Source organism: Anolis sagrei, chromosome 5, assembly GCF_037176765.1.
Source record: "Anolis sagrei isolate rAnoSag1 chromosome 5, rAnoSag1.mat, whole genome shotgun sequence".
Classification (NCBI taxonomy): domain Eukaryota; kingdom Metazoa; phylum Chordata; class Lepidosauria; order Squamata; family Dactyloidae; genus Anolis; species Anolis sagrei.
Window position 1 is genome coordinate 118,717,359 of NC_090025.1, and position 18,029 is coordinate 118,735,387.

The window sequence follows — 18,029 nt, forward strand, 5'->3', positions numbered from 1 at the left end:
CCTACCTATTCCTTCCCCCTTTTCCTCCCCCTTTCTCTCCTTTCTTCCTTCTCTACCTCTTTCTTTCTTTCACTACTTGGTTTCCTTCTCTCTTTCCTTCATTCCCTCGCCCTTTCTTCCTTTGCCTTTCTTCCCTCCCTGTTTGCTTCCTTCTTTCACTTTTTATTTCCTTTTATTTTACCACCATCATAACAATAACAATAATGCAATGCATTGCCTCTGGGACCTGACACCTCTCCCATTCCCCCAGGGTCTCATAGGAACAATAGCATAATAATAATAATAATAATAATAATAATAATAATAATAATAATAGAAATAACAACCTTTACCCGCCACGTGTTGCTGTGGCCAATCTTCCCTCTTTCTCTCCTTCTTTCCCTCCTTCCTTCCTTCCTTCCTTCCTTCCTTCCTTCCTTCCTTCCCTCCCATCTTTCCTTCTCCTCTTCTTTATCTCTTTCCTTCCTTCCCCCTTTTTCTTTCTTTTCTGCTGTCTCTCTTTTCTTTCCTTCCATCTTTCCTTTTCTTACCTTTTCTTCTTCCTTCTTTCTCTAACTTTCCTTCCTTCCCCCTTTTTCTTTACCTCCCTTTCTCTGTCTTCCTTGTTTCCTTCCTTCCTGTCTTTCCTAGATTTTGACAGGGCAGGAAGGGGCGGGGTGGGATTTGGAGGTGGCGTGAAGTAAAAGGAGGTAAGATTGGGGTGGGGAAGTGATGGAGCATGGGGTTGTGTGTGTGTGTGCGGCAGCGGGGGGAGTGATGGAGCATGAGGTTGCGTGTGTGTGTGCGGCGGCGAGGGGAGTGGGGTTGCGTGTGTGCGTGCGGCGGCGGGGGGAATGATGGAGCGTGGGGTTGCGTGTGTGCGTGCGGCAGCGGGGGGAGTGATGGAGTGTGGGGTTGCGTGTGTGTGTACGGCGGCGGGGGGAGTGATGGAGTGTGGGGTTGTGTGTGTGTGTGCGGCAGGGGGTGTGTGTGTGCGGGAAGCGGCGCGGCGGGGCTTGGAGTGGGCATGGTTTCCGCAGAGGGAACGTTGGCCGGAAGGCCATGTGCGTGCGCCAGGGAACTTGCGGCTGGGCGCCAATGCGCATGCTCAGTTGTTTTGCCGTTTTGTGAGTGTGTTGTTGTGTTGTTTTTCATTTTGAGTAGATATGTTTGTACCTTGTGGGTTGTGTTATGGGCATGGGAATTTTGGTTAAGTTTTTTTGGGGTTTTTTTGAGTTTTGTTTTTTGCCGTTTTGAGTGTGTTGTTGTGTTGTTTTTCATTTTGAGTAGATATGTTTGTACCTTGTGGGTTGTGTTATGAGCATGGGAATTTTGGTTAAGTTTTGTTGGGGTTTTTTTGAGTTTTGTTCTTTTGCCATTTTGTGAGTGTGTTGTTGTGTTGTTTTTCATTTTGAGTAGATATGTTTGTACCTTGTGGGTTGTGTTAAGGGCACGGGAATTTTGGTTAAGTTTCGTTGGGGGATTTTTGAGTTTTGTTGTTTTGCCGTTTTGTGAGTGTGTTGTTGTGTTGTTTTTCATTTTGAGTAGATATGTTTGTACCTTGTGGGTTGTGTTATGGGCATGGGAATTTTGGTTAAGTTTCGTTGGGGGGTTTTTGAGTTTTGTTTCCTCGTTGGATGCCCCTAACAAATTTATATATATAGATGATGCAGTGCTTTAAAATGAACTTTTTACAACCCTATCACAAGAGCAACTATTTACATTCAGGGTCTCCATGACAGGGAATACAACGTGTTCATCCCCATCTTATCAATAATCCCTGATTGCCACACAGTCCCAGGACTTACCTTGTGCAATGCGGTCCAACCACTTCTGTAGCAGTTTGCTGCCCTTGTCCCATGTTAAAAATATTTTTGTTTTTTAAACTCCACACTTCATGTAATTGTGATGCGACTTTTAAAAATAAAAAGGTGAAGTAGCACAGCAGCAGAGTGGATTTATGCCAACCACCTGGAAGTGCAGTTTCACATTCCTGAGGCATTACAGTTTGTGACACTAGCAATGGTGTGAAGAAAAGAGTGACAATACCAGTAAATAGCCACTATCTCAAGTAACAGGAACACTAAAGAAGAAGGTTGAATGAAAAGTAATGCCTCCACCTTCATAACTCCTCAACAGATGGCAGTATTAGTATGCGGCAGGTACTGGCTTGTTCAGTAGACTATCTTCTACAGTTCCATTTTGGCGGAAAGCCTTAGCATTGAACAGTTGTGTTGTTACAGTGCAAAGTATGGAACCCTGTGCTGATGGTCAGTCAATTCAACTTAAGTAACATGCAGTCATTGAATTCTTGACAGCAGAAGGTGTCACCCCAAAGCAGATTCATCAGAGAATGCAAGCTGTTTATGGTGATTGTGTTGATGTGAGTTCTGTGCATCAGTCACTAAAAAGATCAAATTAATCATGTGCAAACTCAGAAACATGGATTACGGTACTGCATATCATTTACTAATTCCTTTTACATTTCAGAAGTTGCCGTTATTACTGAATAGTAATACATATGTACCTCAGGGAGGTATGTTTGCAGAACCAGCTTTCATCAGGGAAAACTAGTACTGAAAACAAATCTCCTCAGTATCTGAGTCAATTTTGCCATTTCTATCATGTTATCTTGATATCTTTTGTGACCCTTTCCATATAGAAATCATGCCTGTTGTCTCCTGATTTTCTTGCATGCACTAAACATTTGGAAAAGGCAAATATTGAAAGAACTTATAAAATTATTTCCTGTGGTGAGATGAAGGACCTCATCAAGTGGACATTTGGCTCCATTTCCATGCGCTGTGGAAATGGAGTCCCACAGGAATCTCATGGAGGGACTTCTGGTGGGACTCCATTTCTGCAGTGCATGGAAACAAAACTAAAAATTCATCTTCAGAAGTTGAGTGTTATTGGATTTCAAACAGCTGAAAATTCAGAAAGACGATGAAAGAAGATGGGATGTAAGATGGGAAAGTAAGATGCATTCACCCGCTTTCCTACACACACACACACCGCTTGTGGAATGAAGTCTGAAGGCAGAGGTCTTTTTCTATTCAGAAAGCAGAATAGCTTTGTGATACTGTCATCGTCAGTAAAAGATTTTCAGTTTAGTGACTGTAAGAAATTCACACTTGAAACCCAGAAACTGATCAAAAATGTGCTACTGACATAAATGGAGCAATCTGATTCAAAATTAGGATCTCCTTACATTTCTAGCTATATCAATTGTGTAGTTTGGATCTTTGCTTCAGTATGAGAATTGCTGCTCATGAGAGAGAGAAAAAATGACTTTTCAGTTGTGATTTTCAACCAGGGGAAATCAAACTTGTTGATTGTTTTGGAAATTGTCTTTTAATAGAAGTCCCAGAAAAGACACCTGTTGTCAAGCATTTTGACTGAGACATGTGCATCCTCTATACAGTATTAGGGATGTTTCCTATCCTAATTATAGAATATAGAAAAAACAGCATGCTGAGGCATAAGGGTCATGAAAAAAATAGCTTCCACAAAATTGCAAAGTAAAGCTTCTGTGTGTCCCTAGGATTCTTTATAAGGTTTTTACTTTCCTTTACTCCAGTGCCCCAACATCACTGGTAAAGTAGACTAGATTACGATATTATTTATTTACTGCTGCAGTGGAATTTTGTGTGTGTGTGTGTGTGTGTCAGGAGCGACTTGAGAATCTGCAAGTTGCTTTGAGTGTGAGAGAATTGGCCTTCTGCAAAGACGTTGCCCAGGGGATATCCAGATGTTTTACCATCCCATGGAAGGATACTCTCGTGTCCCCACATGAGAAGCTGGAGCTGACAGATAGGAGCTCACCTGGCTCCCCAGATTTGAACCACCGACCTTTTGGTTAGCAGTCTTGCTGGCACAAGGGTTTAACCCTTTGCGCCACCGGGGTCTGCTAGTAGAGTGATGAAAAAACTTTCTTGGAGATGTCACAGTCAAATTGCTTTCACGTCTGATTTAGAATTAGATTAAGATTTAGATGTAAAATGTAAGACAGTTGTTTCATTTATCTATTCATATATTTTAATGATGTAATTTAATTTGCATTTATTTTAACATGATTAAAACATATAAACCACAGTAACTCATAATATTAAAACATAAGTCATAGAATCATAGAATCAAAGAGTTGGAAGAGACCTCATGGGCCATCCAGTCCAACCCCCTGCCAAGAAGCAGGAATATTGCATTCAAATCACCTCTGACAAATGGCCATCCAGCCTCTGCTTAAAAGCTTCCAAAGAAGGAGCCTCCACCACACTCCGGGGCAGAGAGTTCCACTGCTGAACGGCTCTCACAGTCAGGAAGTTCTTCCTAATGTTCAGATGGAATCTCCTCTCTGTGACGCAAAAGCAAATTGAAAAGCAAAAAAAGGGGGAAAAGGCAACACCTTTCCTCCATGTTCAAAGCCACTTTCTCAGCAGTCAGCCACCTTCCTAATTTTTTCAGCATGTCTGAATTAAAAAGATTCTGTCTGTTGGCAGAAGGACAGCAGGGAGATAGGCAGGCCAGCTTGTCTTAGGAAGGATTTCCACAACCTGAAAACAGTCATCAAGAATACCTTTGGTCATGTATTAACCAACAGGGCTGCCAATATGGTGGGATAGAAGGTCATTCACACTTCACAAGGCAGGCTATTACATATTATTGGGGACAAATGATCCTTGGCAAGAAGCATAATTTCCTGAGATAGGAGTCCAAGTTCTGCTTGTTTACAGAGTATTGTAATATGGAATCTAGTAGTAGTGTTTATATCCATAATAAGAAATGCCAAGGGAAAGGCATTAACTATATTCTTACAGGAAAATATAATGACTATGATAACACCAGGAAGAATGAGATGCAGAAAAGTCATACACTAGGCCATGGAGACAAAGACAATTCCGAGTACAGAAGATACAGCAGGGCAGGCACATGTATATCAACTATGTGGGACTAATAATAAACAACTGGGCTATTTTGCCATTGGAAATGGGACTGTCCGCAAACACTGATAAGTACAACCTGTATGAAATGGAGCAATGCAGACACAAACTTGAGAGAAGATTTTAGACCACAAAGGAATTATTCTTAACTTTGTACTAGTGCATTAGAGCACATGATATGTCCAAAGATGCTTTCAGTAAATGGAAAATAAGATCAGGAACCTAATGCATTACCTGTTGCTAATGCACTTCCAAGAACATGTGACACAGAGGAAAGGCAGCAGGTTTCTTTGTATAGGAATATTTCTAATTGTTAAGAGAGCTTATAAAGAGTTTTTTTTTTAAAGAGCACAATTTAATCTAGCTGTCCTGGACAAAATAAAGGATCTTGAGACTAAATGTACCTTACATTTTGTACTAAGCCTATATTTGCCATGGGTTCTGTTTAGGTACCCTGGCACTGTGCCTTCCTTTAGTTGACTTGGTTATTGTTCAGTTCACATAATACAAGGATTAATGATTTAAAACTTTATTTGTTAAAGCTGTTTGTACACTTCCCAAAGGAAGTTTTCAAACTTGCTTGAAAGATGAGAAACTCTGTGTTCTGTCCACTTTTTTTTAAGTGATGGAACAGTTTTATATTTTTCTTGGTAGTTTCTCAGCCCTTAACATTCTAGGTAATAAGTAAAATTAAACAAGTAGTTTAGAGTTGTCTTTCAGAAGAAACATATTTGCCAACATTTCACAGATAGAATCTGTGTTGGAAATGACAACCTTCTTCAGTCCTTCTCTAGTAATGTTTATCTATGAACCTGCTGCTTACTGTTTCCTGTATGCATGTTCTGGCATGCAGATTCCTTTATGGTTCCTGAGAAGTTATATGGTTCCTGAGAAGGGGCTGGAGACTACATGGTCATTTCAGACTACTAGGGAGTATTTCAGACCTCAAATTACACACTTGCTTGCTGTTTTGCTGTAAGAGATGCCCTGGCCGGATGGCACAGAGAATTATCTCAAATATATCTGAAACTGGACTGATAAGTTTTGTATCTGTGTATGCTGAACACATGAAGGTTGTGAGTAAACCAGATATATTCTTTTTAAAATCAAAGTCTACTTCATTTTTGTCTCATGAATGCATTATATAAAACAAATTGTATATATATATGCACTGAAAAACACTTCTGAAGCTCTGCTTTTTATGCACTAATAAAATCTGTTTTCCAAACAGATCAGAGATAACAGGTTATTCAGTCTAACAACTGAAACCATTGCCTAGCATAATTACATCTGGTTGTATACCACATGAGAAGATTCTACTCTAAAGGGATTTTGGTTCTTCTCTGAAAGGTTATGCTTTTCTTTAAAATGTTATAATCCCCAAAAGATGTTTTCCAAAAGGTTATGAATGCAATTTCCCAAAAATCTGAGACATATTTTACCAACCAATATCAGAGGATGGTCAAGATGGCAAAAGGTATTGATGATGAAAAACACAGATGATGGTGCAGCATTTTGCTTCTGCCTGAACCAACTGGGAAGAGCAAGATTCCATGCCCATGTTTAAATGCATGTGAACTACTTTTGCACTTTCAATTAAGCAATTGCAGCAGTTAAAGTAAGCTGATTGCAAAAGGGGTTAATGGAGGGGTAAGTATAAATTTGAGCCTTTTTAAAGAAGCTGGAAAAAGTGGCATGACACAAATAAGTGGGCCTGCCTTTACTATGTTGAAGAGAATGTTGGACTTAGCACCCCACCTAGCAAGCTACAGGCCTGGGAAGAAGCCTCAACAGGGGATGGTAATAATGTTCATTGTGAGATGTTCATCTACAATTTTGAGATCAAGTTTCACATGCAAGTAAATGAAGCAGTGCAGAATTTCTGCTGGCTTATAGTGGCCTGTTGATGTCCTGGTCAGTGATTTGTGGTTTTGTTGTTGGTGGTGGGAGGGGGGGTTGCTTTTGTTTTTGGCCTGACCATCAGAATGACCCATTCACCCACCATATTGTTTCTTTAGTTTTTCTTTAGTTTTTCTCCAGGCCGAAGCCTTTGATATGTGTGTCACTTCATTCTAAATATTTTGAATCTTACATTGCAGATTTGGCATAATATGCTCCGTTCTCATCATTCGCGTTATGAACCTGCATGGTTGGCTGCTATGCCACAACTAGCAGGTGTGAAAGTAAGGGGTGCAGTTCTGGGCATTGAGGTGACCTTTTTAGTGGCTTGCAGGGTTGAGCAACTGCAGGTCTGGTCCACCTCAGCTCATCTCACTAGTTTCACCAAGAACTGGCCAATTTCAGCTCAACAATAGGCTAATTTTGTACTAGTATACAATTTTTCTCCCTCCTTGGCCAGGCATTTGTCTGAGTTAAGATGCTGGTTGAGTACCAACTATACTCTTGAATCTTGATAAGTTAGAAGTGTCATGTGCAGAAGGTTGCAAGTAGTCTTGTGCTTTTAGGCTAAACCTTGCCCCATTTCATGTCGCGGCTTTTGTTGGGGGCCCCAATCCATTTTTGAAAGACTCCCAAAATCAGGAGGGTTTTTTTGGATCGGACCCACAAAATACGAGCTACTATGTGGGGAGGGTATTCCCACCTACTGGCACCCCTTCCCAGCGTTCTTCTTACTTGGCATCTGCTGTTGCTCCTTTGGAGTAAAGCACTCAGCTGCAGGCAGGCCCGGAGTGTGCCTACAGCCTAGCTCCAGGCCTGCCCAAATGCAGGCAAGGAGGAAATTTCAGCTTGACACGAAAGCAGATTTCTGTGTGTGGACGGAGCTCCCTGTTTCATGTTTCCGAAGAAATAGAAAACATGAAATAAATGGTAGGAACAAATTTTGTGCACATGACTAGTTGGTAGTATCCAAACGAATGCTATAAATTGTATCTTGAAATACACTGAGCATAGAATACCATTTGCATGCTAAATAGTGACCACTAACTAGAAGAACTATAAATCTGTAGTGGTCACATAAAATTTCCACCGATTTCTCATTCCCGTTAAAATAAAAACAAATGTTGCTCTCTAGAGAAAATGTTATGCGTGACGTATAAAACTGTTGAACTGCGACAGCAAGTCTGTGCCCAAAACTGTCCCTATAAAATTTTGAGACGAAATGCTTCACGATAACTGGAGCCCAGATAATTTCACACGGTCCAGGTTAGTCTCTTAATTTGCAAGAAGTAAAAAAGATGGGAAAACGTTCAGCAGCAACAACAAGAAAAAGCCAGAGATATTCAATCACTTTTGGATTTAGGAATACTTAATAATCCAGTTGAGTAATATAGGCAGACACATTGCATGGATAAACTGTAAACTCTAATCTTTTGAGTAGCGTTTAAACATGAAAGTAAATAAGATTGATTATAATGGTTTGAGAGTTTTAAAACAGACCAAGTTGTGTTTGTCCAAGTAGAACGGGAAGTACAGATTTGTTCTATTTCTGTTCTGTTTATAGTAGGCTATGAACTTAACAAAGAAACTTCATTTATTTTAGAAAGAATGGATACCATTTTATTATTTAATACATGAGACACTTTGTACATGGTTGTTAAACACTTGATTTTAAACTATGAAACTTTTGCCCAAGTATATTTGATTTCTCTTTGACCCCTCCATAGCTATCAAAGATGAATGAATTAAGGATGTACCAGCAATCTTCCATTTTTCTAAAGTTAGGGACCCAGGACCCATGCGTAACTGGAAAAAATACTAATAAAAACATATCCCCCGCCCCAGGAGAGCACCTCTAGGGATTGGTAGGTCCTTCTGTACATCACTATGGTCAACTTTCAACTGAACCATAGAGTTGTGTTAGAGGACCTAGAGATTCCTAGGGAGATGTTCAAGATTCATATTAATAGAAGTCATGAATAATGGCCTCCTCAAACATTAAACTTGCAAATGTAGATGGCTCAATGTACTTTTAAAAAGTATTTCATAAAGGGATCTTTAGATAACTTTTCAGAGAACAGTTATCTAAAGGCCCTTTTTGAATGTAGTCTCATGGCTACATTTATTTAGTATTTATTAAAATTCTTATACCCCTCTTTCTATGGAAGATCTCAGTATGACATATAATAATACCAATCTAACAAATAGAGCTATGGTGGCGCAATGGGTTAAACCCTCGTGCCAGCTGACTTCAAGGTTGATGATTTGAATCTGTGAGATGGGGTGAGCACCTGTCTGTCAGTTCCTACTTCCCATGTGGGGACATGAGAGAAGTCTCCCACAGGATGGTAAGACATCTGGGCATTTCCTGGGCAACATCCCTACAGACAGCCAAGTCTCTCACACCAAAAACAGTCTTTCAAGTAGCTTTTGACACACAAAAACATCTAACCTACTTAAAGTAGCTTAAATGATTAAAGTAACTTTGGAAGACAAAAACCTATTAAATAATTAATAAATTAAAAGACAGATTAAAGAGGTTACAATAGTTTTAAAAAAGTTTTTTGTAAATTATATAATATAAGCGCACAAGACACAATCCAGGCCAGGAATACTGTGTGCTGTTAGTGAAAGTGTAAACCTTCCCCCTGACTCTCTAAATCTACCTGACATACATACTTGGGGACCTAAAATTATTTATTATTTATCCCTGGTTCTTTGTATAAAATAATACACAGAAAATTGAGTTACGAGATAAGCAAGGTTGCCTGAAGAGTAGTAAACAATGTCTCTCAATTTTAAACAATTGCCATCTATTCAAGTAGTTTGTTTTGTTTAGCAAACAAAATACTACTTGGAGAAACATTGTTCACACAAATCATCTGCAATTATTCTTTCCTTTGCAAACAAGGGTGATTGACAGCAACCTCACCACATAGGGTTTGGAGAAAATGACATGGAAAGGAAGAGCAAGGACCTGAAGCAAAGGCAAAGGCTCCACTACCCTTCCTTGCCTAAACTGGAGGAAGAAGCCTTTTCTTCTGCCCTTTCTGCTTTCATGCCTTGCCACCCCGAGAGGAGCTTCTTCATGCTTAGTCCCTATTCCAGTATTGACCTGTATATACGTTAACTTATTTTTGCTGCAGTAGATTTTTTGGCTATTTTTTCTACCTTAGACATGAATGTATATGGCGCCTGCAAATTTTATTATTGCTTCTATTATTTATAGCATTTATATATCACTTCATGTAATATAATGTCCAAGTGCAGTACTGCTCTGATACAATATAAAATAGCATAATGCTATTAAAACATTTTAAAACAATAAATAATTAATAGTTTTACAACAATAACATAGGAAAAAGGAATACTTACCATTAAATGAAGAAAGCCAGCATAAACAGGTATGTTTTGAGTAGGTATTTCAAACTGAATATTGTACCCATCTCTAGACCTTTTGGGAATGGGTGTTCCAGAAGGAATATGCAACTAATCAAGGTGTGCTTTCACTGTTGCATAAATAGGTGCCATGGATCATGGGACAACCAAATAAAGCCCCTGTTGAGCATCTTGGGTCAAAACGGTGCATATAAGAGCAGGCGGTTTGTTAAGTATTTTGTCTTTGAAGTCCTGGGGACTTTTCATGTTCACACCAATACTTTGAACTAATTGGTAGCTAGCAGTGCATGAATAGAGAAAAACTATTCCTGCACCCTGGAAAAATTGTAGTGCATTAACTGAAGCTCTTAGTGGACACTCTAGGTACATTTTCCCACCAGTAATATAGGAAAATGTCAAGGTTTTCCCTTCACATTAAGTGTAGTCTTTTCTGACTCTGATGCTCATCTCTATTTCTAAGTCTATAAAGTCTATAAACACCATCTAGGTCATGTGGCCAGCATGATTGCATGGAGGGCTATTACCTTCCCGCTGAAGCGGTACCTATTGATCTACTCATATTTGCATGTTTTCAAACTGCTAGGTTGGCAGAAGCTGGGGCTAATGACAGGAGCTCATCCCATTCGTGGATTCGATCCGCTGACCTTCCAATCAGCAAGTTCTGCATCTCAGCGGTTTAACCTGTTGCGCCACCATGGCCCAGTAATATAGACCAGAGGCTTTTTGTCCAATCTGCTCCTGTAGAATTCTGGGAAATGTAATTTAGGGAAGCCAAGGACCTCTCTAGCTGAGAATTCCAAAGTCTGCAACCTGACTACATTACCCAGAATTCTACAGGAGCAACTTGGATGACTGGCAGACGATAGCCCCATTCTGTGGTGGGAAAACATCCAAGATTGTCTGAGGTCATTTGGAAATCCAGTGATAGAGGCAGATTCAGGAGAAACTCCTCCAAAAATAGATGCATATACTTTTGAAGGAGTAAAACCCCATCTAAAACAGATAAGCACAACAATTCTAGGACTTGGGAACTATCTTTATAAGTTTGTGCTTTTAGTTTAACCCTCAGCATCCAGCTCAGAGCTGTATCTTGGCATGGATGTAGAGCATGAACAGTCTGCTATCTGCATAGTGCATCATCTTTGCCTGTATCCTCTAATAACCACTTCTAACAGCTTCTTTTACATTTTACAAAACTGTGAGAACAAGATAATTCTCTGTGTGTGAGCCTTCAAGTAATTTCTGACTTAGAGTAATGCTACAGCAATCCTATCATGAAATTTCCTTGGCAAGATTTATTCTGCATGGGATTGCCATTGCTTTTCCTCTGAGGTTGGGGGTCATCAACTTGCCAAGTTCACCTAGTGGGGTTCCTTGGCCAAGCAAGGATTTGAATACTCATCTTCTAGGCTGTAGTACACACTCAAACCACTGCACAATGCATAATTCCCTGTATTATCCCATAGGTCCAGGGGACAGGGAGTGAGGAAGTGAGGCCTCAAAAGTGTGGTGGGATGAGAAAGGAAGGAAATAAAAGGGTGTGTGGAACATTTCAGGCAGGGACAAATGGTGGTTTCCATATCAGTGGGTTATTGATGCAGCTTTTTGTCTGAACTATAAAGAGCTAGCCAAGGTGTTGAACCTATTATAGGAATACACGTCAGTACCTTGGATAGCTCTTTTAAAGTCTGGAATAAAACAAAAAAAAAAACATTACAGTCCAACCATTATGGACACTGCTTGTGACTAGATTTTTCCATTAACCCAGGTAAAATTTTATCGTGGTTTCCCCTTGTCTTTCCTGTATTCCGTTATGTTTGGCCACAATGATAAAATCCTCCCCCTGCTCCTCTATTGAATCTGGAAGTAACTTTAAATTTACAATTATTTATCTAAAGTAAAGACTGTTGTAATATTAAGAATGAGATTCTATTTATGATTTGGATTCATAAGACATCTAACACCCTTTTTTCGATTTTAAGTGCATCCAAAACTAATTTTAATTTAATAGAAGTTCTGGTGATTAGTAGAAATTCAGAAGCATAGACATTTGGGGGAATTAAAAGCAGAGGTGTGAAATATTAATGTATTTTTTTAAAAAAGCTATACTTAGCTAAGATAAATGCTAGATCATTCGGCAGTGCTGACAGTACTAACTATAGGTAAAAAAAATACTGCCACATTGAAACAAGTGTAAGCAATATAGTTTTTGCAATGGTTTTATTTTCTCCCCTGGGCTTCTAGTGTGCATGGCCATTTATGGAGTAAAAGAGGACAGATTCTTTTCTTTTTCTTCTTTTTGAAGTTACTTAGCATTGGATCAAAGTGCAACCAAACCAAAGCGTGGCAACCTGAGTCATATGCTGCGCTTAGAGAGTGAAGTCATGCTTCCTGTCTAATGTTGAGATCATTCCACTTCCTTATTGCAATCCTCTGACTAATGCTACTGATATAGTGTCCATTATTAAAATGATTTTACTGAAAACATAAAATACATTTTTTCGGTTACTATTAAGGATAAAACTCGCACCTGCTTTTTTATTATTTTGAAAAAGGAAATAAATGCACCTGTGGAGAAACAAGGTTTATCCAAAGAGTTCTTTCTGGGATTTCTTTTTTTCTGCTCCAAAAAATGAAACCTGGATCCTGAAATGCTTTTTCCAAAGTATTTGGCATGTGTTGTGCATTGTTTGTAATGTAACATCCCCACTAAATCCATTCCTATTCAAGGATGCACAATGTGGAAAAGTCAAAAGGATGTGTGTATACTTCTGCATGGCACTTTTTTGAATTTCCTTTTCCCTTAAAGATAATGCTTTTATCTCATGGATACCTTGAATGGCACATAAACACTCTGGTCAGGATTTGTGTGTGTGTGTGTGTGTGTGTGTGAGTAATCACAGGAGGACCTTACATATGCACAAAGAGCTTTGCTTCACATCAAATGGTGGCCAAAAGGGTCCCCTCATTACTACTCCATCAATTTTTTTGGATGACTTTCATATCCCAGGATTTATGTTCTAGTTCTAACATGAAGAAGCAGACCAAAAGTACAAGTAACTTCGTTTTTTTATTGGTTGAACTGACAACGGAATATATGATGCAACCTCATGGAAAGTTATTATAATATGAAATTTCTGACTGTAATATATGCCGTCAGGTTACACATATCTTCATTGCTTGATGTTTGTGATCAAAGGCTTGTGGAATCAAATATCTGACATTCTGAAGAGTTTGAGAATTCAGACAACATTTTACTCTATCAATTCTCTGAATCTTCATCTTTCTTCTTCCTTGTACAAGCTGATTGTTATCATTCTCTTTTAATAGGTGCCTGAGATTATAAGCACCATCAGACAAGCTGGGAAGATTGCACGTCAAGAAGACTTTCAGAATAACCTTTCAGATGTTGAAGATCCTTTCAGCAAAAAGTTTGAAGTACTGTTCTGTGGCCGGGTAACAGTAGCACACAAAAATGCACCCCCAGCACTTATAGATGAATGTATTGAAAAATTTAACGATGTTAGTGAAACCAAAAATGTGGACTCGGATTCATTTTCCCAACAACATGAAACTAGTGCCAACCACTCTGGAGGATTTTCCATAAGTGATAAATTCCGATCTGTCTTCCAACCCTTGGTTAATGAAGAACAGGAGAAGAGGCCAATGAGGAAATCCTACTCTCAGCCTGGATTGCGTTCTCTTGCTTTCAAAAAAGATTTGCAAGCTGCAAACCCAAGGAGTCACAGCTTTGTCAGATCCTTTGATGATGATGTTGCGCTGAACTTAAAAAGTCAATTTATCCAAGGGCAAAATGTGCAGCCTACAGATATTGCCGGGAACCGGATTATGTTATTCACGGTAAAACAATTGTTTTTGCTAGCAGTTTTCAACACTACCTGCAGATGTATAGAAATGCATATCTAAAATGCCTGGGTATCAGTACCAGCTAAACTATTGCAACTAATTAACATAAGTGTATGCTGGCCACATTTAGACAATCATACTTTTGGCCATTTGTATAGAACCTTTTCTTAATCATTTTGTACAACTGAATGAATTAGGAAGTCTGCTCTTAATTGTCTCTCTTTTACCTATTTCTTCCATTGTAAGATGTATCCAAATTTCAGCCACCACCAACAACAAAAATACATAAGATACACCTGCGATTTTAAGATGGATTCCATTTTTAAAGATGTTTATATAGGAAAAAGTGTGTCTTAGAATTGTAGAAATGCAATATTTATTTCAAAACATTTATGTCCTATATATTTTCATGTTTTTGGGACACTTGCAATAAATTAATATGTAACCATTAATAATAACCTTCTATACCATAAAACCATTAGTGGTGCAATGGGTTAAACTGCTGAGCTGCTGAACTTGTTGACTGAAAGGTTGGCGGTTCGAATGTGAGGAGTGGGGTGAGCTCCTACTGTTAGTCCCAGCTTCTGCCAACCTAGAATTTCAAAAACATGCACATGTGAGTAGATCAATAGGTACTGCTCCGGTGGGAATGTAACAGCACTCCATACAGTCATGCCATCCACATGACCTTGGAGGCATCTATGGACAGCGCCGGCTCTTCAGCTTAAAAATGGAGATGAGCACAATCCCCCAGAGTTGGACACAACTAGACTTAATGTCAGTGGGAAATCTTTATACCATAGAGCACAAAGCCAGAGTAGATTTATTTAATTTAATCTTAAAACTTTCATGATCAGCTGATTCATAGGTCTCGGCAGCCATCTACAGACCTACCACCAAAACTCTACACTTGGAAAGGCAATCATATTCGACCATGAGTGATAACCTATGATGATGTTTCATCTTACCTTACCACTGGTCATGACCACTGGTTGTGGAACAAAGTAGGATTTAAAACCATGACATTGCCTTAACAGTCATGCTTTTCCTCTCTGGACAAAATGGGGAGTGGTAGTTAATGGAAGCATTCCTAGTTTGTTTGCTCCTGTTGTAAAGTGTTATGGATCTACAAGCCTTGTTAATATCATTCAAATTAAGGTTTTAAAAATGGATGATGGAAGGTGTGTTAGTTAATTCTGTCAGGCTTTTATACTAGTTTGGTTAGCTTTTACTTCTCCATGCCAGGAAGAAAGCAGGATATTCAGTAAATAAATATATAATAGAAATATATACATAAAGAAAGCACAAAAGTAACACAATTTATGAGCACATAAAAATTCACACTTCAGTTCTGCACTCCTTTCCTCCAATGAGTCCCAATTTCTCTGGGGCTATGATGTATCAGTGCAAGCCATCTTTTGACAGTGGTTTGATTAAAATCCCACCAGTAGCTAGAAAGCTGCTCCTTGTGGTAATATGTATGCATATTATTGTGGTAATATATGTGTGTGTGTAGAGTATCATCTCCCACATATCATTTGACCATCCAGACATGTCCACTGTATACTGCCCTTAGTCTTCATATTTAGCAACTTTCCTTCAGTGATGTGTTCCTTTTTCTTTAAGGAAATGGATATGATGTAATTTTAAAAAGTACTTCCTTTTCTGAACCTTTGCTGAACTTGGTACTTCCCTCACTGCTACGGCCTTAAAATCAGGGGGCAACTGGCAGGACAGCCTGTACCCTGTCACCCTTTGTTTTTAGAAAATAAATATTATTCACCTCTGGGTTAATCCAGGTCACATTTTCTATGAAAATGTTTAAAATCTGCAACCCATGATGAGTATTCCTATATGACCCCTAATTCTTATGCTGGTGCTTTGTATCGTTGCATGATTTCAAGTCATTTATGATTTATGGCATCCCTAAAGCTACTCCATCATGTGTTTGTGGGGCTGTGAGTTTGTGACTCACCCAAGGTCATTCAATGCATTTCTATGTTCAAGCTGAGATTTTAATCCTGGTCTTTAGAATTATAGTTTAATCCTCAAACTGTTATGCCACACTATTCTGTACCTCACTATAGCATGTTTTAATTCTACTCTGACTCTACCATGTGCAAGCCATTTCCTGTGTAGAACAGCTTAGGATGTCAATTTAAGGTTCCAACATGCACAAGAACGACAACATTTATTATGGTCCACAGACCCATCGTTGAAACAGACAAATCATTTATACATTCTCCAACATTCTGGTAATGTGTCAGTCTTGAAAATAGTTGGCCCTACTCAAGGCTGAATCCTTAATGTAGTTAATACTTACCAAGACACTTCAATTAAATTCATGTGGCACAGGAGAAGACTCATTGGGCTTCCTCCATAAAGTTCTGCTTAAACAAAATGGTAATATCTAAAGATCCAACAGCCTTCTTCAAACTACCTCCTTCCACTGTAGCTTGGCTTCTTTTGGGGCTACCTTGAACTAAACAGTTTCAGAATGATAGCCTTAATCTGCATTCTTAAAAGATAAATTAAGGTATACTTAAACCTGTCTGCATAACTAAAAAGCATGGTGTACAGAGCAGCCTCAGTCATATACTCCCTGTAATGCTAAATGATACTGATTAGTATTTATCTTTGTAAGAAATACTAGCATTGCTTTATTGCTCATTATAAATACTGTGGCTTGACTCCATAGCTCCATCAATTTTCTAATGATGTACACATGCAAAAAGATAACCATTCAGAGTTCCTTCTCCTATGAAGTGACCAAGGAGTGATTGTATAGAAAAAGAGAGTCATAGGTTGTTGTAGAGTAGGGGTCCTCAAACTAAGGCCTGTGGGCCGGATACGGACCTCCAGGGTCATTTACTTGACCCTTGCTCAGGGTCAACCTAAGTCTTGGAAGCACACAATAACAACAACAATCCTATCTCATCAGCCAAATCCAGGCCCACACTTCCCATTGAAATATTAATAAGTTTATGTTTATTAAAATTGTTCTTCATTTTAATTATTGTATTTTTTAAAAGAGGGGTTTTTTTTTGCACTACAAATAAGATATGTGCAGTGTGCATAGGAATTCATTTGTGTTTTTTTCAAATTATAATCTGGCCCTCCAACAGTTTGAGGGACCGTGACCTGGCCCTCTGTTTAAAAAGTTTGAGGACCCCTGTTGTAGAGGTTGGGATTGTAGCCTCCCAGTAGTGTTGCCCTCCAATTCCCAGTAGTCTTCATCATTAGCTGTGCTGCTGAGAGTGCTAATCCAATAGCACCTGGAGACCTGCATGATTTGCCCCCCCCCCCCATTTAGTTGCAGAGCAAATGCTTTTTATGCAGACACTAGCATTTCTGATTATTATGATCCTGTCGAAAGATATGAGCCTTATGGTTTCCTGAAAAGGGCTGGTTGCAATTGTAAGACTGTATAAATGACCCATGGGCCTTGCATTTAACACGTCTCTATAGTCAGTGTCCACTGGAACTTTCATTGGATGTTCCAGAAGCGGTTGACCATAGAATTGCACTCTTTAGGCATCTGTAAGTCCTCTAGCACAATTCTATGGTATGCTTTGGCTAGAAGGTCCATTTCTAGATGATAAGCACCATCTGCCCTGGAGGAACCCAAGGACTAGTACCATATTTGTATTCATTAACTACCGTGGTTTATTTCTTTTCTCCAAACACGTCATGACTAGCAACGGATAGTCGAGTGGCCAGCATCTAAGACCGCCAATTAGAAAAACACTTCTGTACAAAATCTCAAAATTTGAGCCATAATATTTATTTGTATTTCTTGTCTTTAGACTATTTTGGAACGCCGTTGATTAATTGTCTCTTTGTTCTTTTCAGATTGGCCAGTCTGAAGTTTACATCATTAGTCCTGACACCAAAAAAGTTGTTATTGAGAAAAGCTTTAAGGAAATTTCCTTTTGTTCTCAGGTA

General features: G+C 39.0%; 1 protein-coding gene across 8 annotated transcripts in view; it reads left to right on the top strand.

Moving 5' to 3' along the window:
* Positions 1-18,029, top strand: part of TBC1D1 (TBC1 domain family member 1) — a 121,216-nt gene that overhangs the window by 46,125 nt on the left and 57,062 nt on the right. For all 8 annotated transcript variants that reach the window (XM_067469019.1, XM_067469023.1, XM_067469020.1 and 5 more), the window contains 2 exons: positions 13,548-14,078; positions 17,937-18,026. In XM_067469019.1, coding sequence (XP_067325120.1) covers positions 13,548-14,078; positions 17,937-18,026 — 621 coding nt within the window. The remainder of the gene's footprint in view (positions 1-13,547; positions 14,079-17,936; positions 18,027-18,029) is intronic.